Genomic DNA, 23,544 nt, shown 5'->3' with positions numbered 1-23,544 from the left:
TCATCGCAACAACTTCTATACGGAAGCTTTTGGTGTGCTCTCATGTAATTAGGAGACAGAATCACTGTCTTGGACCAGAGGTCGCACAGACTGAAAACTAGCATGAGACAACGGACAGGACATTTATACAACACCCAGTAGAGCAGTGGAGAATTTTTCGCTTTACGAAAAGTTTTCTCCTTACCGGGCGGGAATCGAACCCACAATCCATATATTCAGTTTCTGATTTTTTAAGAATTTAACAGTAAATCGCACATTGGAAATTATATTACTCAAATGTCCAGAAAAAAAACAATATAATAGAACAAACAGTATAATAGAATAGCTTGACTTGCAATAAATTTTAGGGGATTTTAGGGGAAACTGTGTTTTTATGCACTTAAAAGTTCGAGATTCACTTTAACCTAAGCAGAACGTGAACGGAACAAATCGCAATGTTCACAAGACTTGTAGAGCAAAAGCTTCCGTGTAGAAGTTGTTGCCATGACTTTTAGACGTTTATATCTCTTGTTAGACTTTTTGAAAATTGAAAATAGCTGGAAAACACTAAATCGACATGAGTCACCTCAAAACATTATCAGAATTACCTGAATAATTTGACAGAAGGCTTATTTTACCATGAGAGTTTTGATTCTGGCTTGACCGGTTGAATTTTTTTTATCCTTTTTGAAAACATGTGGAGGCCTAGTGTATGATAGGCATAAAATTTCGAAGGATTGGTAGAAGCTTGACCCCAGAACTGGAGCAATGTGCCTTTCAGGATCAAATCGATTGCTGCTAAATTTTGGACCGAAGTAATTCTCCCGGCTTGTCTTTAGATTCGCCGCTATTTATTTTACTCCAGAACTTCACAGTGATATGACATGATATGGTAAAACTGCAAACAGAAAAAAATCAAGTTTGAAGATCTCATTTTATTTGATTGTTTTACTTTTGTCAACAGCTAAAGAACAAATACCCTAGTAGCATGAGTTGCGTGCCAAAGTTGTCTAAACCGTGCTGAAGCCAAAACTGTATTTTATGGCATACAAATTGATGTAGTTAATTTTAAATGTCTCAAAATGAGTATATAGGAAAGAATTGCAGTGAACCACATAACATATAGGCATCTTTGCCGTGGAATGTGGTCCTTCGATGATTTTGGAACGCTAGCGAACTTAGCGGTGGAAGTCAAGCTTTATTGAACAACGCACATAAGACAGAGCAGCATCGCATGCTTTGCTTTCTCTTTCTGTTGCCCTGGATATACGGGAGTGTCGTTCGTCGATTGTTGATACACAAAGAGCCTACTTTGAAATTTGCAGTTTGTTCTATGATGTCTATCTGTTTTGTGAGTGAACTCTCCGCAATTCGGCAATGAAGAGACACCGTATTAGAAAGGTAAATTTCAGAGGTTATAATTATTTAAAAAAAAAACGATCTGTGTAGCATGGTTTCATATCGAATTAGAGGACAAGCCTCCCGGATTCCAAATTAAAATTTACTCGCGTTTTCAAGGGCACACCACTTAATACGGATGCAACGCATAACTTCAGCTTTACAACACCGCGTTCAGCTCGGTCTCCCGGTGATTTTTTGACACCACGTGGTGCACAGTGCTGCAGCTGCATGAACCGTACACGGAAGAAAAAAAGTACCCAAAATTGAGTATTTTTAAACTTACTTTTGAGTTATTTTTTCTCTTCTCTTTCATCCACTCTTTCTTTTGTTGTCAAAAACAAAAGAGCCAAACAATCCAACGACGCCAGTTTAATACGGGAAGCCAATTTTGAGTTTTATTACCTGAGGTCGAAATTGAGTGAATTAAACTTACATTTGGGTAAATAAATTTTCCGTTGGGTACTTTTTTAACATGAGAGTAAAGGCAAACTACTTCGACCCTACTTACCTCCTACGACCCTCAACCCTCAATTTTGGCTTCCCGTACGGATGTTCGAGGTTGGGTGAATTAAACTCACTGTTGGGTAGTTTATTTCTTCCGTGTACACAGAAATCACCGGACAGAATGACATCCCTGCACCTGGCAACGGCTTACCAACATTTTGGTATGAACGTGGGTCCGTTTGGAGGCACGTGGTATATTTTAGTTAAGCGCCGGCAAAACGTTTGTCACCAATTGATTGGAACAACGATCTATAAGATTTTTAAAACATTTCCAATTGGTATATTTATTCAAAGTTAAGGATCGCCTTCTTTTATGTTTTTAATTCGTTTTTTGATAAAATAAAAGTAAAATTACCGGATAAACCATCGAAAAAAGTTTTTGGATTCTCTGACGATTCAAGAAGGCAAAGTCAGGGCTGTCAAACTGAGGACTCGATTTTTCCTAACTTCATTTCTATTATTCTGACACTTTTAGTTCTATAGGTCTAGTTTTATTATGTCCTTGGCAACTTTAAAAGATGACGGAATACCCAAAAGATGTTTTGCCTTGGGGGTCTTGTTCCCCAACCAACACTACTTTTTTATCACCTTTCATCAAACTGAGGTAACTGAGTCAATCGTTGATTGCATGTGATTGCGAGATTCGTACAATGGTTTTGAGTCACTTTATCAATGGGGTGCTATAGATAATACCAGTAAACAAATGAATTTCACAAACACAAACATTCCAAAATTAAAGCAACTAACATGCACCAAAGCTCGTTTTTTGGTAAACTCATAGCCTTTTTGTACAACCTTGTTGTTCAGAAAAGGCAATTGCAATGTGATATTTATCACCATTCGTTAGCACTCCATGACAGTATCAAACTGAAATACGACAATGTTCGAAGTCACGTGACATAATGAATGATGGAAAACCGTATCTGAACAGGCCCTACAATGAAATTAACATTGCGATAATTTCGCGTCATATTCGATCCGGTTAGCCACGCGCATTCAAACATATGTTCGCACATAGTTCGACGTTTTTTTGCGTTCTCGTATTGTTTACCTTCCCATTATCAATGACAACCGTGGATGGGAAATGCATCATGCATGCCAGTGGATCTCGGCTTCGCCAATATGCGAACCACATTTGATGAATGCATTTTATTCTTGCACAATTTGGCTCAAATTCTCTACTGCTTAATACTAAGGTTAGACTGCACAAATGCATTGAGATTGATTTTATGTATAGTGGAATAAATTGAAATTATTTTATTAGGAAACTGTTCATCGACTAATACGATACCAACAGAAAAATCTCTTTTATCCGAGCTGTTGGGCCACTGTTGATGCGCACTGATAGACGGAAAAGCCGGCTTGCAGTACATTCACTGACACATCAAACCATCACAATCATTCGGAAAATAAATTGGTCAAACAATATCTTTATCGTCTATATATTCATGTGAGTAAGGTCGCTACTTCACGTTCTTCTTCGAAGAGAGAAATGTGAAGAAACGATGAGCCTCGCTTATCGACTTCCAGGTTAAGATTAGCGTATCGAGGGTGATATGAGCGTTTTATGAGCTGCTGTTTATGCTGATAAATTGGTGGAAGTATCACCACGTGTGCGGAATTGAGAGTTAAAAAAATTGAAACTAGGTTAAAAATTTAGTCAGAATCGTCTGTGTGTAAACATTACTAATATCAAGAGCGAATTGATAACTTTAAGTCAATTACATATTCGTATATGAATAAACTAGATTTGCACAGTAGTATTTGAAGTATTAGTATTTGAACAGCTTACATTTGAATGATCAATTGTTTCTCGAATGGTGTTATTACTTTGATGGATTTCAATTTTGATCGCTGCTCCACTAACTGGTCAAACGAACACAGTCAACTCCGAGGATAAACAGCTCATACCCATAGATATGTACATTACTCAGCTGTTAAGTAGAAGCATATTCAGCCCTTGTTTAGAGCAGTGGCCTGGTGTTTGCACCGTGTTGTTGTTGAATCAGCTTTCCATACAATTCGTCACGTTATCACCGTGGAAGGAAAACACAGAATGAACGCAAACATTCGCGGATGATGCCGCTAATAAATATCCCTATCTAAAAGTGAGTAGCTTCTGGAAAATAGATGAAGGTAGAATATAATTTCGCTTTCATTAATATGCCGGCTCGAAAGTAACGATCTCGAGAGGGGAAGCAAGACAATATGTGTAGCGCCTGGCTTACGGAGATCAAAGTTCTCGAATAATAAACTTTCGGATTCTCGGGTGAAATACGCTAACGATCGCAGGTGTCTGCAACAGCTTCGGGAGCAGTGTGATGAGGAATAGAGTTTAGCACCAACATACCTATTCAATTAATGAAATTTTGTTTTGCTTTACATATTTTTGTTTTGTTTTGCGTTAAGTGCTTAATGATTCACCGCCTTCTTAACCTATTCAACAACGAATTAATAATAAAACATAAAGTGTAAAACCAAAAATATGCTGATTCAGTAAAACCATCATCAAGTTTTTCATTTTCTTTTATAGTACATACGTAGGGTTACTGTTCCGGTTATTCATCCCGTAGCTCCCTCATTCATTTTAACAAGAGTAGAGGATTGAAAAGCCATTTGATTCTTATTTTCGTATATTTTTTAAGAAGTGAGCAAGCATGTTAGCAAAAAGAATAAAAAACGGTGCTTTATTTCTTTGTTGTGAGATGATTTGAATTTGTTACTGCGAGTCGGATAATGGAACAGTAACCCTTCATCAATTCTGTTAGCAATAATTATACCACCCATGTTGCTATTTTTACAATCCCTTCTAAACAAATGTTAAATATAGGTAGACTAATAATGTGCCACCGCGCTTGACGAGTTCACTTCGTCTGGTAGAGTGTAGCGTGTTTGGTTTGGAAATATTTTTGACTTTCTCGAATAATTATCCGATCGCTCTGTCCGTCGTCTGTCGGACGCGTGTCGCGAAAATTGGACGTCAACCTGGTAAGCCGCAGATGGGCGGACATACGAATGACAACTCTAGGAAACGCACTATGGGCAAACTGTTGATCATAAAATTTCGATACCATGTAACATTTTTAAGCTTCATTTTCTTACTATTTTTTAGGTACAATTTGTTTTCATACCCCGACCACTGCTAATAAATCGATGTGTAAACTTTGTCAAGCCGATGCATTAGGAAGATTAATTTGATTTTAATTCGCGAATCGGACCAAAGCCTCAGTGTTTAGGAGAGAACAGAGAAAAACGCACCATTGCACCATTGGGGCAAAATGACCTATGACATAAAATAAATAGTGAAATCGTTTATACTACATTCATTAACACATATTACCATTACAATTCAATATTTGTTAAACTATCGAGCTGCAATGAAGCCCTTGAATATGCGAGTACACACTTTTAAATTTGGATTCCATAAGGATTGCTTTTTCGATGTATTCACCAATATCAACCAGAATACTGAACCAAATCAACGTAACGTTACTTAACAAAAACCCTTAATGCGTTGCGTTTCACAATGATCTCCTGGGCAAAACAACTTTTACATTTTGGAAATTACAATTCAATATTTTTGTTGAATTATCGAGCTGCAATGAAGAATTTGAGGAAACTCCTTTTATTTACACAGAAATTAAACAACTTGCGATTCTTTCACCTACCCCGTAAGATTTGCGTTCAATTCGCTAAGACAAACAAACAACCATGCGTTCACCATTAATTTCTCAAGCAATGTTGTTTTGCTCAGGAGATTCAGTATTCTGGTTGATATTGGTGAATACATCGAAAAAGCAATCCTTACGGAATCCAAATTTAAAAGTGTGTACTCGCATATTCAAGGGCATACCACTCAATACGGATGCAACGCACAACTGTCGTTTTGAATATTTCAGCTTTGCAGCGTCACAGCATGCGTGAAAAATAAAAAAGACAGTTGCGAGTACTTTTAATTTAGTATTCCGTAAGGATTGTTCGGGATGCATATTGGGCTTTTCTCCCCTGCATTTATATTTGATATTACTCAGAGAAACCGACTGCTAAGACCTCTTTGAACAGATCACGTTTAATGTTCCGCACCGAAGTTCCTGCAAAGAACGAAATACGGTAGAAAAACGGCACTGGGCCGGCTTCATCTCTTTCACACTGCACAGAAATAAGAAAACAACAAGGCCACCAACTTTCAAAATTGACAGTCACTGGGCTTCAAATTTTCTAACTTTCAGAAGAATGAAAGAGAAAGAGATTCGTTCGTGTAGTGCCCTGTAGCCCACTTTAATAAATCATCGAAGATATTTTTGGACGAGGATACAGACTATACAAAAATCTCATCATGGTCTCAAATGTCACATATGCAGTTTCCTAAGCAAACGGTTTATTTACTTTTTGCCAGTTTTGAGCTACAAAAACAATAAGCTTGATGGATTTTCTAGTGATTCTGACAAATTTTCCAGCCCAAATCGTGGAGGGACAGTAAAAAATCATAAGGGTTGTGTACAAGACACGACCGCCCGACGTAAACTACGTAAAACAGTTTGGTGAAATGAAGAATCTAGTGCCAGTGCAAGAATACATATTTGCAGCAGCTCTCTACAATACGCGCTCGTTATTCTGCTACGAACGGCAACGTAATTCTGCTACGACGTCGTACTTTGAACAAATTCGTCTCGCCTCAATCTTCCTATGTTTAAAATGGTGTCCATGAGAAGAATCGATTAATTCCCAATGTTATGAACCTAGAAACATGAAATGAATTTATACAAATTAAAATTGAATTATATTATATATATTACCTACCTTCTTACTTACCTTGAAACTTGTAATTAAACACACACATACAGACACTAAACTCCACTCGAATAATCCCAAAACCCACAAGGTACAAACAACAAGAAACAAAAACCCACATATCAGTTCAATAGAAGCTATCATCCACTAAAGTGCGCGTTCTCTAATCGAGTTTATACCTCAATCCGAAAAACCAGATTTTGTGGTCTTCCAGCAAGTCGGTCCGTCGTATTCAAGATCGTTTCTCGGTACCGCGACAGTGTCCGTGCGAGTGGATCCAGTGTCCGCAAATTCGTCGTCGAAAATCTCCCGTAACATTGGTGCCGAAACCCGGGAGTAAAGTTGCAGTGCAGTTAACCTCATCACCACGTGCTTCGGAAGGTTGCTGCATCGATTTGTCATCTCGTCGCGGTCAAGTGTTCGCAGTTCGGATCGGATTCTTCATTAGTAACCGTCCATACAGCAGCATCATCATCTCGTTCGTTCAGCAGCAGCATCATCTCGCCGTCGTCGTCATCGTCGCAGCCAAGCGGCAGAGAAAGTACCTACAGTGGATGTGAAGAATAGTGTCGTCGTGAGTAGCAACCCGGCGGCGAACAGTGCACAGCGGTACAGAAGGCGTAAAAATCGTACCCAAAATTCAAGCACTTTATCGGCAGGAGCGGTAGCAGATTTATTTCGTCGTCGTCGTCAACCCTTAGCGATCAACACCGTAAAGGGAGGTGAGAGTAAGGTTGTGGCAGGTAGCGGAAATATCAGGTACGTGATTAGGCTAATTGGTGAAGGTCCAGCATGACACCCAAGAAGAAGACGAGTAGTAAATTGACAAAATTAAAAATTTTGTATCGTCGACGAACGAATATTTTGGGCTCCGCCAACCTAATTAAATCGTTTAACGACACGTTCGACCCTGCTAATAGTGGTCAAGTGCCCATTCGCATTCAACGTCTTGATGCGCTATGGCGTGAATTCGAGGAAACTCAAGAAGAAATTGAGATCTTGGAGGAAGCAGAACAGGATTTTCTCCAAGAAAGAGAAGAGTTCCAAACCCTTTATTACGAGCTCAAAGCGTCGTTACAGGGTAAACTTCCTGTACAACCACCCGTACCTCCGCCACTTCCTTCTGCCCAACCATTGAATTCCTCCGTTCCTATTTCGTCAAGCGTTCGTTTGCCCGAAATTAAATTAAAAGAGTTCACGGGTAATCTCGAAGATTGGATTCCGTTTCGCGATCTGTTCGTCTCGCTTATACACTCGAGCGTGCAGCTAACTGCGGTGCAGAAAATGCATTATTTACGAGCTGTACTCCATGGCGATGCAGCTCGTATAATTTCTTCGCTAGAGATTTCTGCCAATAACTATCTCATTGCGTGGAATTTGTTGAAGGAACGATACGAAAACCCGAAATTGTTGGTAAAACGGCACCTGTCTGCCATACTCACAATTCCTGCGTTAAAAAAGGAGTCTGCACAGGGCCTTGCAGAACTTGCCGACGAGTTCGATCGCCATGTGCAACTGTTGGATAAGCTCGACGGCGCTGAGAACCACTGGAATTCATTCCTGGTCGAACGGTTGAGCCAATGCCTTGATCACATTACACTTCGTGAGTGGGAAACACACGTTTCTGAAGACGACGATTATCCGAAGTATCAAGAACTCCTCGAATTTATCCACAGAAGATCGCGAATCGCACAAACTCTTAAGCTCTCCCAATCGGCAAACGTCCAATCCGAGAATAAACACCCCAAATCACGGGCAATCACTTCTCACATCGCCTCTGGACAATGGGCCCAGGTGTATCAGCTGTAAGCAAGCACACTTCCTGTTCCAGTGTGAACAATTTCGAACGCTCTCTCCCCAACAACGGTTTGAAGTCGTGAAGAAGCATGGACTGTGCATCAATTGTTTGAAAGGAACACACCAAGCGAAGAACTGTTCCAGCGGGTCCTGTAAAAGCTGTGCGAAGAAACATCATTCGTTATTACATCTGCCTCCCCTCTCATCGGCCACTGGTTCACAACCAGTAACAACAACAAAGCCACCGGTGCTGAACAAACCCGTTGAAGCAAATAGTTCGCAATCGTGTCAAATGTCGCACTTCATTCCGAATCGTGTCGAAGGCTCGCCGTCGGAAGAGCCCGCGGTAGCCTTACCACCTGTCACACCATCGGTTCTCTCGCAGTCGTCGCGCGGTAGTTCTCTCCCAAATCATTCAGTGTCGTCGGTTGATTTCGTTGTAAACCCTCCATCCACTGCCTGTCAAAGTGCAGAAGTGATCACCCAAGCTCGGCAGTCAACAGTTATTCTGTCAACCGCAGTGATTAAAGTGAAAGACGTTGATAACAAATACATTCTCGCCAGAGCTCTGTTAGACAGCGGCTCACAGCCAAGCTTTATCTCTGAAGCTTTGTGCCAAAAGCTAAGACTGAAGCGGACAAGGTTAAACTCACCAGTTAGTGGAATCGGACAATCCGTAGTCAACGTTCGCTACTCTGTATCGTTAGCCATTTCTTCTCGTTTCGAAACATTCACTGCTCAATTGGACTGCCTGGTACTACCGAAGCTTACCGTTTCACTGCCTAGTCACCACATAGACGTCTCTCGCTGGAGAATCCCCCGGAATCTCCCTCTCGCTGATCCACAGTTCAACATCAGTCAAAGTGTGGACATTATCATCGGAGCATCACTGTTCTTTGAACTGCTCGAGCACGACAAAATCTCGCTCGCTGCTGGATACCCAACGCTGCAGAAAACAGTGCTGGGATACATCGTCTGTGGGACACTAGAGCAGCAAACGCCTGAAACCAGTGGACATCAAACCTGTCACATTTGTGTTGACGAAACACTCGATTCCCAACTCCAGCGGTTCTGGGAAATTGAAAACTTTGACGAAGGTAAAGCACTCACTCCAAATGAACAACATTGCGAAGAGCATTTCCAAGCCACCGTCGCCCGTGATGATACGGGCCGCTATATTGTCCGTCTGCCGCTCAAGGAAGAAAAGCTATCAATGCTTGGAGATTCGCATACTGCTGCCCTGCGGAGATTCCAACAAATGGAAAAAAGGTTTGCTAGCGATCAAGATCTTCGTCATAGCTACATGCAGTTCATGAGTGAATACGAGAGCTTGGGTCACATGGAAGAGGTATCCGTCGCGTCGCGTAGCCCACAGTTTTTTCTTCCCCACCATGCCATCCAGCGCCCAGAGAGTACGACTACCAAAACACGTGTGGTGTTCGACGGATCCTGCCGAGGGCCTGCCTCGATATCGTTGAACGATGCACTGTATATCGGACCCACAGTGCAACCAGCCCTCTTTTCTACCGTCGTAAACTTCCGTCTACCACGTTTCGCCATCACCGCTGATGCGGAGAAAATGTTCCGGCAAATATGGATCCACCCAGATGACCGGAAATACCAGCAGATCCTCTGGCGGGACAATCCATCCGATAATATTCGATCGTATCAACTGAAAACCGTTACGTACGGTTTGGCAAGCTCACCGTTCCACGCTGCTCGCGTGCTGAATCAACTAGCCATCGACGAAGGTCATCGTTTCCCACTAGCTGTTCCAGTCATTCTGAAAGGCACCTACGTGGACGACGTCATCTCAGGACACGACAATCACGACACTATGGTCGAAACATGTGAGCAGCTGATGGAGATCATGAAGTCTGCAGGGTTTGTTCTACGAAAGTGGGCCGCAAATTATAAAACGGTTCTCAGTAAAGTTCCCCAAGAGTTGTGGGAAACATCTTCAGAATTAGAGCTCGATCGTTCGCAAGCAATCAAAACACTGGGTCTGCTGTGGTTCCCCAACCGGATGTGTTCAAGTTCAAGGTCCCAGCACTTCCTGAACTAAATGTCGTAACCAAACGGATAGTAGTGTCCGAGATGTCTCAACTCTTTGATCCACTGGGACTCCTCGGACCAGTGATCGTAAACGCAAAAATGTTTATACAACACCTCTGGGCAGCTAACTTGTCGTGGGATTCTGAGATTGCGGACGAGTCAGCAACCTGGTGGAAGAAATACCGAACTGACATAAGGCAACTCCAAGCTCTGCAAGTTCCCAGAAGGGTTCTTTGGAACACTGAACGAAAATGCACGATCCATTGTTTCTGCGATGCCTCGCAAAAGGGATACGGTTGCTGCATCTACATGGTGTCACCAGATGAGTTAGGTCAACTACATTCCCATCTACTCACGTCAAAATCTCGAGTAGCACCTCTTCGAGGGTTATCTATTCCACGCTTGGAGCTTTGCGCAGCTCTCCTCGGAGTCAACTGGTCCACAGCCTCACAAGCAACCTCAACTTTGCAGTGCCAGTGATGTTTTGGACCGACTCAACTGTCGCACTACACTGGATCAAATCCAGATCGAATACATGGAAAGTATTTGTCTCAAACCGCATCGCAGAGGTTCAGCGCCTATCGAAAGGATCGCAATGGATGCACGTGCCGACCGACCTGAACCCTGCCGACCGCATCTCCCGAGGAATACTTGCCAGTCAGATCCTGCACGACAAGTTGTGGTGGCATGGTCCAGCGTACCTCACCTCCCCCGTCGAATTGTGGCCAAAGTGTGCGGTTTCGATGCCGACCAAGTCGGAATTACAAGAAGAGAAGCGCCCTTTGGTGTCCCTAAATTCGGTCGAAGAGAACGCAACTGTTTTCAATGAATTCTCAGAATTAGCAAAGCTAACAAGATTCGTCGCTTACTGTTTCCGATTTAGGAACAACTGCAAATTACCGAGAAATCAGCGTGTACTCACTGCCCTGGCGCCTAAGGAAGTGGAATGCGCGTTAAAATCACTGGTTCGCCTGGCTCAGCAACAAGAATTTCCAATGGAGGTTCAACAGTACACCCGTAATGCCACGGAAACTACTGGCAGAATTGCATCGAAATCGCCACTCAAGAATCTCAACATTTTCATGGACGAATTCGGACTTCTTCGTATTGACGGGCGACTAAAAACTTGAATGCACCATTCGATACCCGTCATCCAATGCTACTTCCAGCAAATCACAAGTTGAGCTGGCTGATTGTCCGGTCCATTCATCTCCAGACTCTCCATGGTGGACCTTCTCTGTTACTCGCCACAGTTCGACAACGATTTTGGCCACTCCGGCGTAGAGACTTGGCTCGTAAGGTTATACGCAAATGTGTCACGTGCTTTCGGTGCAATCCTACTCCAGCAAATCAGCTCATGGCACCTCTACCGTCGGTTCGCCTCAAGCCAGCTCGAGCCTTTACGTATGCAGGGATGGATTATTGTGGGCCGTTTTTCGTTCGTCCACTGATTGGGAGAGGTTCGTCGGTTAAAGTGTACGTCGCGTTATTCGTCTGCTTGGTGGTAAAGGCCGTGCACCTCGAGATTGTCGCTGATCTGTCGACCGCCGCGTGTATCAACGCCGTCAAACGCTTTATCGCCTGTCGCGGTCGGGTTCTCGAGATACATTGCGATAACGCAACCGCATTCGTCGGGGCGGATCGCGAGTTACGGAAGCTGCGGAAGGAATTCCAGCAGCAGTTCAAGTCCGCGGAATGGGGCGAGTACTGTGCAGGAAATGGCATCACGTTCCGATTCATCCCGGCACGTTCGCCACATTTTGGTGGCATCTGGGAGGCCGGAGTGAAATCTTTTAAGTACCACTTCCGCCGTATCATGGGACAAAAGGCTTTCTCAATGGATCAACTTCTCACGGTCGTAGCCCAGATCGAATCTGTCCTGAACTCTCGCCCTCTCGTCCCTCTTTCCGATTCTCCAGATGACCTAACAGCTCTGACACCAGGGCACTTTTTGATTGGGGAGCCTCTAGTCTCAATCCCCGAGCCAGACCTGCTTCATCTGTCCCCTAATCGCCTCACCCGTTTGCAGGACATGCAACGCTCAGTTCAAGATCTGTGGCGCTGCTGGTCTCGGGACTATGTAAGCCAGCTACATCAGCGTTGCAAGTGGAGACGCCCATCTGCGGACGTTCGAAAGGGTCAACTGGTGCTTTTGAAACTCGACAACTACCCCTCACTACAATGGCCTCTTGGACGCATCGTAGAAACCATAGCCGGGTCAGACGGCCGAGTCCGCGTTGTGGTGGTTAAAACGGGTGCTGGGGAATACAAGCGGGCAGTCACGGAGATTGCGGTGCTCCCAATCGATTCCGACAACGAAGAGAAGGATGGATCAGCATTATCGCCACCTGGCGACCCAGTAGTCGGTTGAAACGGACGGTTTCAACGGTGGCCGGCATGTTATGAACCTAGAAACATGAAATGAATTTATACAAATTAAAATTGAATTATATTATATATATTACCTACCTTCTTACTTACCTTGAAACTTGTAATTAAACACACACATACAGACACTAAACTCCACTCGAATAATCCCAAAACCCACAAGGTACAAACAACAAGAAACAAAAACCCACATATCAGTTCAATAGAAGCTATCATCCACTAAAGTGCGCGTTCTCTAATCGAGTTTATACCTCAATCCGAAAAACCAGATTTTGTGGTCTTCCAGCAAGTCGGTCCGTCGTATTCAAGATCGTTTCTCGGTACCGCGACAGTGTCCGTGCGAGTGGATCCAGTGTCCGCAAATTCGTCGTCGAAAATCTCCCGTAACAAATACATACTTCGAATCACTAACGACCACACGACCCACGCCATAGGCTGGAATAACAAAACTGAAGCCATCCATGCGAATACATATTTGTAGCATCTCCCTCCGACGCGCGCTCGTGATTCTGCTACGGACGCCAGGCAACTTTATGGCGTCTCCAAGCGGTTAATTAGAGATGTCGTAAAATCTCGATTAATTGATTAGTAACTTATCGATTACTCTCGATTCTTGACGATTATTGAATCGATTCATCGTTGAGTAGTAATCGAATCAAAATTAATCGATTATCTAACGATGAATCGAATAATTGAAGTAATCGACATCTAATAGTTGTCGTAAAATCCCGATTAATCGATTACTCTCGATTCTTGTCGATTATTGAATCGATTAATCGTTGGACAGTAATCGATTAAAAATTAATCGATTATCACAACAAATAATTGATTAATCGAAGTAATCGATTAATTTGCGACATCTCTACCGATGCTGGGACCGCTCTCCGCGATATTTCAAATGAAATGCCACGCGCGCGGAGGAAAGCAGTTTTCTTATAATCAATAAAGATGGCCCATTAGTCCCGCCTCTTTGTTGTCCGGTATGACTGCAAATATTGTGTACCCGTCACACACTCACTAAAGGGGCGTGGCTACAGGTTTAACTTTATTAATTACAAGAAAGCAGCTCTTCCGCGCGCGCGAGCCATTTTGTTCGAGATGTCGCGAAAAGCAGATCGTAGTCCCACCATCGGCTTCGGCGGAGCTGCTACCGGAAATTTCATTCTCATCGATGGTATGGTTCATGCGGTCGTTCGCGCTCAGATTAAATTTTCTTGTCTGAAGTACTAACGATTGGCTACCATCAGAGGAAGTCACAACTTGAGGCGAGATGAATTTTGTTCAAAGTAAAACTTAATTGCTTGGTGATGGCAGATTGTTTTCCATCGGTAGCAGAATCACAAGCGCGCGTTATAAAAAGACGCTGCCGAAAATTATTCGCGTGGATAACAGTAACAGTCAAGTGAAATTTCCCCTCTTTATTTCCATCCATGCGAATACATATTTACAGCTTCTCCTTCTGACGCGCGCTCGGACCGGCACTAATGCTATGATTCCGCTACCGATACCAAACAGTTATGCTTTGTTCTATGAAAAAAGTTCGTCTTATATCAACTTTCTTAATCACTTATCAATCACTGAATCATTGTTCAAAATTAAATCCACAGCAAGAAGAGTAGTTAAGTGCTAGACTATCATCATATAATTGAGCTCAGAATCACGTTAGAATATTTCACTGACAAGTTTTCTAGTTCCTGGCGGTTGCACTATAGACAAATTATTTCAACTTAACCTTCCTCCCAAACATAATGGTGGTTCTGAAAAGAACCGATTCATTCCCACTTATGTGCCTCACCAACAACAACTACTGGACTGCGCAACAGCCATCTGATGATTCAGCTCTACGCACGCCGTTAATTGCCAGATCCAAAAATGCTGCTTGTAACACGGATGTAAAGATGTACTGCTGCTGCCACGACCGCCACCAAATGACGCGCGCACGCGAAACACGGGGATTTCCATACACAGGAAAAACGAATCAGTGGATCAAAAGGCCCGTACCTTACTGCAATCTGATGTCCGTGTTGGGGATTTATGAACGGGATTGATTATTTCTGAATTTTTCACCCGATTTGGAAAGAAATAACATTTTCAATAGTTTGTTGTTGATAATGAAAAGTTTTAATACAATTAGCAAATTGGTGGAAAGTTTCCGAATCTATTAATAACAACATCTCGAAAATCCGACGAAAGATACAGTCGCCATTACTGTTTGAAATCTTACATGATTTCGTGACGGTCCCTAATTTGGAAATTTTCATTTTGCACCCTGTATCCGAGGCTTCCCCTTAGACGTAGTTAACGTCAAAATGCGCGAACAAAAAACACGTCCGTACGTGCTGCTGTCTCGAACTGGAATGGGCCACGCGCGCGGGAGAGAGCAGTTTTCTTAAAATCAATAAAGATGGCTCATTAGTCCCTCCTTTTTGTTGTCCGGTATGACTGCAAATATTGTGTAACCGTCAAACACTCACCAAAGGGGCGTGGCTACAGGTTCAACTTTATTGATTACAAGAAAGCAGCTCTTCCGCGCGCGCGAGCCATTTCGTTCGAGATGTCGCGGAGACCAGACCATGGTACCACCTTCGGCATCGGCGGAGCTCCTACCGGAAATTTTATTCCCGGCGATGAAATTTTCTTGCGTGTCTACGATGGTGTTTATTTCTGCAACGGTTGCGTCTGAAGTGTCATCAGTGAAGGCAGCACTCAAGACATAATTTGAGGCGAGACGAATTTTGATCAAAGTTCATATTAATCGCTTCGTGATGGCTGATAGTTTCCATCGGTGGCGTCAGGGACGCTACAAAAATTTATTCGCATGGATAGTATCAATACCAGTGAAATTTTCCCTCAAGATTATTATTTTAGTAGATAGACTGCTACTTGTTTCAGGTTTAATTTCCATCCATGCGAATACATTTTTACAGCTTCTCATTCTGACGCACGCTCTTCGTTCCCACCGATGGCGTAGGTAGCGCTCGTAACAGGATCGTTGCGACAGAGAATCCAACGATGGCAATCTGTTGCAGTGTAGCGGTAAAACCGTAGAGCCAGCATCTGCATTTGAGTGAAATACTCTTGTGATATTCTGACTATCGAATGGTTGCTGTTGTGTTGGTGATTAGGAATCCGCATGATTCGAAATCTGTCCTTTTCAGGGCATTAAATTTTTCATTGGAGGAATTTGGTTTGACTAAAAATTTAAATAAAATTCATAAGATTCAATCCATCATTCGACTTCTGCAGAGTAAGTGATTAAAAATCCATCGAAAGATAAAGACGCTATTAGCGTTTGAAATCTATCCTAATTTCGCGACGGTCTCGAATTTGGAAATTTCCGTTTTACATCCTGTATCTGAGTCTTCCCCTTACGTCAAAAAATTATTTCAACTTAACCTCCCTCCCAAACATAATGGTGGTCCTGAAAAGAACCGATTCATTTCCATTTATGTGCCTCATCAACAGCACGACGTTGATTGCCAGATTCAACGATGCTGTTGGGAACACGGATGTAAAGATGTATTGCTGTTTCCACGACCGCCACCACCACCTGACGAAAAATTTCATCCGCATCATCACTCATAAATCTCAATCAACGAGCCCTCCCGTGCGAACGAAATCGTCCGTTCTCCGTGACATGCAAAATGAAAATGACGCGCGCACGCGAAACGCGGGGCTTTTTATACACAGGGAAAACGAAGCAGTGGATCAAAAGGCCCGTACGTTACTGCAATCTGATGTCCGTGTTGGGGATTTATGAACGGAATTGAATTTTTCACCCGGTTTGGAAAGAAATGACTTTTTCAATAGTTTAACGTTGATAATCAATAGTATCAATAGAATTGGCAAATTGCTGGAGAGTTTCCGAATCGATTGATAAGCAAATGTCGAAAATCCATCGAAAGATAAAGACGCTATTACCGTTTGAAATCTTACATGATTTCGTGACGGTCCCCAATTTGGAAATTTTCATTTTGCACCCTGTATCCGAGGCTTCCCCTTAGACGTAGTTTACGTCAAAATTAACAATAGATGAAGCTCTCATAAAGAATTTCTTGAAATTGTTCCCTGGATAATTCTTCTAGAATCGTTGATCGACAGAAAACTACAATAAACGTTAAAAAAATATAAGATCTATAATTATTGAGGAACATAGAATAAGGGAGAATTATTGATTTACAATGTTGTGAAAACTCATATGTGAATATGTACATTGTGTGGAAAATATTGATTCGAAAAATGTATTGGAGGTAACCACTTTCCCTTCGATGGGACTCGAACCCATGAACCTAAAGTACGCTAGACTGGTGCTTTAACCAACTAAGCTACGAAGGACCTCCGTCGGCCTTCGCAACCTAGCGGCTACTGAACGAGCTCGAGATCTCCAAATTGGATGCATAGTCAAATCACTCGCAATCCATTTCTCAAGCCAACACTTCCATATGTGTGTAGTACACTTTTACATTAGAGGAGCGTGACTGCGTGATCAGTACAGTTGCTGATGAAGAATCTGTGTAGCCGCCAGACAATCTAAATACTCACGCTTCTATAATGTGAAAGTGTACTACACACATGTTGATTATGGAAGTGTTGGCTTGAGAAATGGATTGCGAGTGATTTGACTATGCGTCCAATTTGGGAATCTCGAGCACGTTCAGTAGTCGCTAGGTTGCGAAGGCCGACGGAGGTCCTTCGTTGCTTAGTTGGTTAAAGCACCAGTCTAGCGTACTGTAGGGTCATGGGCTCGAGTCCCGTCGAAGGGAAAGTGGTTACGTCCAATACATTTTCCGCTAGGTCGGGTGGTTTAATCTCCGGAAATAGGCAATTAACTTTGATTGAACTGAGAATTGTGGGTTGAATATTTTTGAGTTTTTACTAGAAAACACAGGAAAATCATGAATAAAATCCAAGAGTTTTATGTAGAGGAGGAGTTTCTCGAAACATTTGCGTAGAAAAGTATTATTGATTTTTAAAGTTGGCTTTTTAGTTTAGTTCTTTTATCTATTTTATTCTAGTGCGGTTCTTCCTTCGAAGAACATCATCGCTACTTAATGGTAGAGAATTAGCATTTGGGTTTTTAAAAGCGGCATAATTAAATTGAAGAAGTCTGATATATTTTTCAAATTTTTCCCTCGGGCCGCTTGAATCTGCCGGCATGGGCGGCGTCTTTCCAGAAATCATCGACATAGAAAGAGGAGTAGATGCTTATTCCACCCATGGTAAAATGAAAGCAATCCCTAAGGCGAGAATGGTACTGCGACATATTCTACAAAGTGGTGTATTGTTCGAGTGATTTTCATTCCGGAAGCAAGAAAGAAAGACAAAACATTAGTCAATTTTATTTTGACTAGCGCATTGCGAAAAACAGCAGTGGAGTGTAGGAAGCAAAAAACCGGGAACGTCAGAACAAATTACGATTTGTTTCGTGCGCTACGTAATAAATAATTGTACTGTAGTTTTATAGGATCCGAGTTCGATGAATTAAATTAAATTCACCTGCACTGGTGCTATGATTTATCCAATTGTGTTGGTAATTCCTCTGGAAGCATAGAAAATGCTAGACATAAATTTTATTGAAATGAGAGGAGACACGTAATTATATAACTAAAATAAATACTCCCCCTAAACAATTAGAAAATTCCCATAAGAAAATAGAAAATTGCCAATAAAGAAATCAGGGTATGAGCAATAAATAAATATAAAATTTCCACAAATAAAACAAAATTTCCATAAACAATTAAAAAATTTCCACAAAACAAAAATAAATAAGCACTTTTAAAAGCAAAAATTGCAATTATAAAAGAAGAATTTTCCATAAAAAAAATTAAATGTTCCACGAAAAAAAAATACAAAATTTCCATAAATAAATCAATATTAGCAATAAAAAATAACAAAATTTTCCACAAAATAAATATATTTTTTCCATAACAAAATAAATTTTTTTCACTAAATGATCATTAAAAAGCAATAAAAAATAAGAAAATTTCCATAAAGAAATATAAAAAAGCAATCAAACTGTGCTTTTTTTCCATAGATGACCCCTTCTTTAAAAGCGTTTAAAATTCATGTAAAATTTCATCAGCTTTATTGCTTTCTTGTATTTTTTAATGGAAATTTTCTTATTTTTTCATTGCTCTTTATTGATTATTTTGAGGAAAATTTTTATTTTTTTATGGAAAAAATATATTTATTTTGTGGAAAATTTTGTAATTGTTTATTGCTAATATTGATTTATTTATGGAAATTTTGTATTTTTTTCGAGGAACATTTTCATTTCTTTATGGAAAATTCTTCTTTTATAATTGCTATTTTTGCTTTTAAAAGTGCTTATTTATTTTTGTTTCGTGGAAAATTCTTAATAGTTTATGGAAATTTTGTTTTATTTGTGGAAATTTTATAATTATTTATTGCTCATACCCTGATTTTTTATTGGCAATTTCCTAATTGTTTATGGAAAATTTCTAATTTTAAATGGAAATTTTATTTAGCTGCCTAATTATATAGATAGCAATTTGTTATTGACAAAACCTATATTCCAACATATGTAGAATAGAGTGAATATTTTCGAAAATGGCATTTAAAACTCGAGTGCATGGCACTATTGACGTGCGATAGTGCAAAATTTTATAATATCTAACTTATGATGATAATGTAGGTGTTAGCCTATTTGGCCATATGTCGTGAGAAGTAAAAAGTGAGGAGTTAGTAGGGTAAACTGAGAAGTGAGAAGTGGTAAATCAAGTGAACAGTTAGAAATAAAAAATGAAATGTGAAAACTTCGCACAGTCCTCTTTTGATTTTCCGATTGAGAAGGAATACACACTTAAAGGCTAAATTTGATTTCGGTAATAGAAAATGACGAACTTGGTCGGTAAATTACTATATTACTGATATATCGTTAAAGTTTGCCATTTTATATTGTTTTTCTAAACTCTCGTTGCCGAAATTCGGCTAAGAACATTGATCACCGAAAGTCGGTAATCTATTTTGCGATCAGAATCGGCGAATTAATATATTTTCCAAGATTCGGAAAAGTGTGAAATGTCAAAATCGAAGTTGTCTTGAGAACGCAAAAAAAAAAGAAAAAGTAAATTCAACAACGTGTTTGCTTGCCGACAAATTGCATTCTGTGTAAGTTTTTGAATATTATCTATGCGATTGATGCATAGAATAATTTAATTTCTTTTGTAGTGAAATCGACATAATATATTTTAGCGGCTTTTTGCGATAATGAGTGTTATTCATCAAAGCAAAAGTAAAAGTATTGTGCATTGAAGTCTCTGGTTGTATGTGAGGTTACGAGCTCGGTGCTCTAGTGGCTACCGCTTCTGCTTTATAAGCAGGAGGTCGCGGGTTCAATTCCAGGCTCGTCCCTTTCCTACTTTGTATTTCTATCTTAGTTCTTTCTGTGTTTCACGTTCTACCAAAACGATTCCTACCGTTATAGGGGAAGGAGGGGCAATATGCCCTAGCTAAGCATAGACTGCTTTTATGCCTTAGCTATAACGATTTCCATGGGTGTTTCTACCTCACGCAACAGTTAAACAATATAGCTAGCTGATGCCATATTAAAATTTGAAAAATCTCAATCATATTGATAATATTCACATTTCAAAAAAATGGTGATATTTCGTTGCCGGAAAACTCATGCTTCTTATCTACTTACTTTTTTTTATCAAATATACGCAAATAACGTAGCAACCCACATTGTTTATCAATTAGTTGACCTGTCGTTAAGTGAAAGAGTTGAAAACTGTTTTGGATTTACTAAAAAATCGGTAAAATATCACTGAAATACTGAAATTTATTCTCTGCCTTGTACCAATAGTTGCGGTAGTGTTCCCATAGTTGCGAGTCCCGTATGAAAACAATGGGATTCGCAACTATAGGAACACGAATTAGAAAATATCGCAACTATTGGAACATTGCACCAATAATTGGAGGATTCATTTTAGGTAATAATGACAGGAGCTGCTGCCATCGGAATACTTTCTACTAAAAATGTAAAACAGGAGCTTTCGAATGCACAATTTAGGTAAGCGAAATAAATTATAGCTTCTGTGCATGCGAACAAACAGTGGTGGAACGTGCTTAGTTCCTCCACTATTGGGTCATTTACCCTACTTACTTGACACTCCGTGTTGCTCACTTCAAACACTTAATAGGAGAACAAATTTCAACTATTCGACCAAACGGCGTTCGGCCAAATTACTCTTTCGACCAAATGATCATAGGCGTAACTAGAGTCTCGGTCTAGGGGGGGGGCATGGCACCAGCTGGTGGGATGTAATTTTCAAAGGCGATTTAAAGCACTGTGCGCATGGATTGCAATAGAAATTGTTTGACTTAGTTTATCGCTCATTCGTCCTAGAACTAACATAAAAAAATCGCGAATAATACAATTGATTTCCAATGATGCTGTGATTGCTCCAAAACGCTGTGTCTGTGTCAACTTGACTTCTCCATGTTACTAAATGTGGATAAGTGTGTAATCTAAGATTCAAGAATCTTCTTCGAATTATCTATAAATGAAATTCGATATTAGTATATTTCTGAAAGTTTTCAAGCATTTCCATAATTACTTAATGCATAAAGATCTCGATTTTTTTGAAACTTGAAATTTTTGAAACTCTTTAGATGTGGAATAAATTCCACGAAATATTGTCATAATCAATAATGAATCCTAAAGTGTTTTTTATGAGTCATAAATTCCATGAGACTTCAGAAGCAACCAAATCGATCTGAATTGTGCTGCAAAAGAAATGTTTTCTGATACGAACTGGTTTCTAAATCTATTTTTTTTATCCTAAAAAATAAATTCTAACTAAAGCAGGCACAAAAGAGTTTTCCGATGATCCTTATGAAATCGCCAAAAAAATAAATGGAACAAGATCTTTTGAGGATTATAAAAATATTTCTTTAATGCTGTCTCTGTTGTGAGTGCAAAGGTTGCCTAAGTTTTATCCTAATACTTTCAATGGAATGCGTAGTTGATTTTTCTGTCATTCTAATAAAGATTCTTAAGTTTTATAATTTTATATCTTTCTGTGCCAGAATTATATAGCGAGAGCAAAAAGCTCCATAGGAATTTGACTACTATTTTGCGGCATACCTTGCGATTAACTCGAAGATTTTCGAAAGAATGGTCGTTCGAAATTTCATTGACCGGATTTGTGTACATGTGCTCATTTTGATGTAGTTGCTTCAGTCTTTTTTGAAGCGGATGGTAGTTTAATAGAACAGAAATATTTATATCTTAATACAATTATGTTTTTATGTTTCTGCGACCAGGATACTAGTCAAACAAATGCAGAACAAATTTATTATTTTAAGCTAGCAACTGAATTAGAAGCGGCATTTATTTTAGCTTAAAAATCGATAAAATGTTCCCGGGGGTCCAACTTAAATATGTCGATGCTTTGCTGAACAAATGGTCATAGATGTGATAACGCAACAAAAAATATGTTTATAGAATTCATAATCAAAATTAAGAAATATGTAGGAAATATGTAAATGAAATATAAACTGACTAAGTTGGAATTACTTTTCAAAATTTTCTGGGGGGGGCCACAAGTAGGTCTGGAGGGGGACAGCCCCCCCCCCGGCCCCCCCTTATTTACGCCAATGCAAATGATATTCAGCCAAATGACCCTAAACCGTGATGATGATGATCATGGTTCCAGCACATACCCTACTATGCAATGGTAATGAATCTTAGGTTTTCAAATTTTACAATTGATATCCCTATGAAAATGCTTTCAATAACTATATCATTTCGTTGAAGGACATTTCGTCAAATAACATTTTGTTGTGTGACATTACGTCGGATGAATATCTGGTCGAATGGACATTTAGTCGAAAATGTTTTTTTTGTTCATTAGAGACGTAGTACATTTGGTCGAATGACTTTTGGTCGAAAAGACACTACATCGAATGGAAATTTGATCGAATGGACATTAAAGCCAAAGCAGATTTTAGAATGAACCAACTTCGTACATTCAGTTGAATGACTTCTGATCGAAAGGACATTTGGTTGAATATTCATTTGGTTAAATAAGCATTTAGTCCAAAGCGGATTTTCGAATGAATGTTCTTAGCTTATTTGGTCAAATGACGTTCCTTCGAATGGATATTTGAAAAACAAAATTTGGTTCATGAAAATTAAAAACTAAATTATTTATTGCGGTACCACCTGGTCAAAATACATTTGGTCGAATTATGTTTCATCAAATGACAGTTGGTCGGAAAGACATTACGTCGAATCAACATTAGGTCATATGTGTGTGTGTGTGTGTGTGTGTGTGTGTGTGTGTGTGTGTGTGTGTGTGTGTGTGTGTGTGTGTGTGTGTGTGTGTGTGTGTGTGTGTGTGTGTGTGTGTTGTTGTTACGGTTGTTGATTGGCGTAATTTGATTCTCGCTTATTGATTTTGTTTGATCGCTGCTTAAATTTAGACGTTAAATGTCCAAATTTGTTCTCAGAAGACTCCAATAGTAACAGTGAATTGATATTTGATATCGTGTGCATCAATTGAATAAAGTAAAAATGAACTGCAAAATTTGCCGTCTCGACATAGCAATAGAACAGCCATAAGTTGTGTTGGACTGGACAAATACAAGATTGATGCAGTA

General features: G+C 40.3%; 3 protein-coding genes across 3 annotated transcripts in view; all 3 read left to right on the top strand.

Moving 5' to 3' along the window:
* Nucleotides 1–23,544, top strand: part of LOC134213558 (cGMP-dependent protein kinase, isozyme 1) — a 123,661-nt gene that overhangs the window by 22,382 nt on the left and 77,735 nt on the right. The gene's annotated exons all lie outside the window — the stretch shown is intronic.
* Nucleotides 7,468–10,537, top strand: LOC134210358 (uncharacterized). The gene is made up of 2 exons (XM_062686411.1): nucleotides 7,468–8,278; nucleotides 8,352–10,537. Exons 1-2 carry the CDS (start codon nucleotides 7,468–7,470, stop codon nucleotides 10,535–10,537), a joined length of 2,997 nt encoding a protein of 998 aa, XP_062542395.1.
* Nucleotides 10,570–12,898, top strand: LOC134210357 (uncharacterized). The gene is made up of 3 exons (XM_062686410.1): nucleotides 10,570–10,853; nucleotides 10,901–11,631; nucleotides 11,697–12,898. The coding sequence occupies exons 1-3, from the start codon at nucleotides 10,570–10,572 to the stop codon at nucleotides 12,896–12,898; spliced, it is 2,217 nt and encodes a 738-aa protein (XP_062542394.1).

Source organism: Armigeres subalbatus, chromosome 2, assembly GCF_024139115.2.
Source record: "Armigeres subalbatus isolate Guangzhou_Male chromosome 2, GZ_Asu_2, whole genome shotgun sequence".
NCBI lineage: Eukaryota > Metazoa > Arthropoda > Insecta > Diptera > Culicidae > Armigeres > Armigeres subalbatus.
Note: the sequence above shows the minus strand (reverse complement) of the source record. Positions and strands in the feature narration are given on the sequence as shown.

Coding starts and splice junctions, on each gene's coding strand:
- LOC134210357 (XM_062686410.1), top strand. CDS start 10,570: ATGTCTCAACTCTTTGATCCACTGGGACTCCTCGGACCAGTGATCGTA. Junction 10,854..10,900: donor TACATGGTGTCACCAGATGA/GTTAGGTCAACT, acceptor AATCTCGAGTAG/CACCTCTTCGAGGGTTATCT. Junction 11,632..11,696: donor GGACGAATTCGGACTTCTTC/GTATTGACGGGC, acceptor TGCTACTTCCAG/CAAATCACAAGTTGAGCTGG.
- LOC134210358 (XM_062686411.1), top strand. CDS start 7,468: ATGACACCCAAGAAGAAGACGAGTAGTAAATTGACAAAATTAAAAATT. Junction 8,279..8,351: donor CCTTGATCACATTACACTTC/GTGAGTGGGAAA, acceptor ATTTATCCACAG/AAGATCGCGAATCGCACAAA.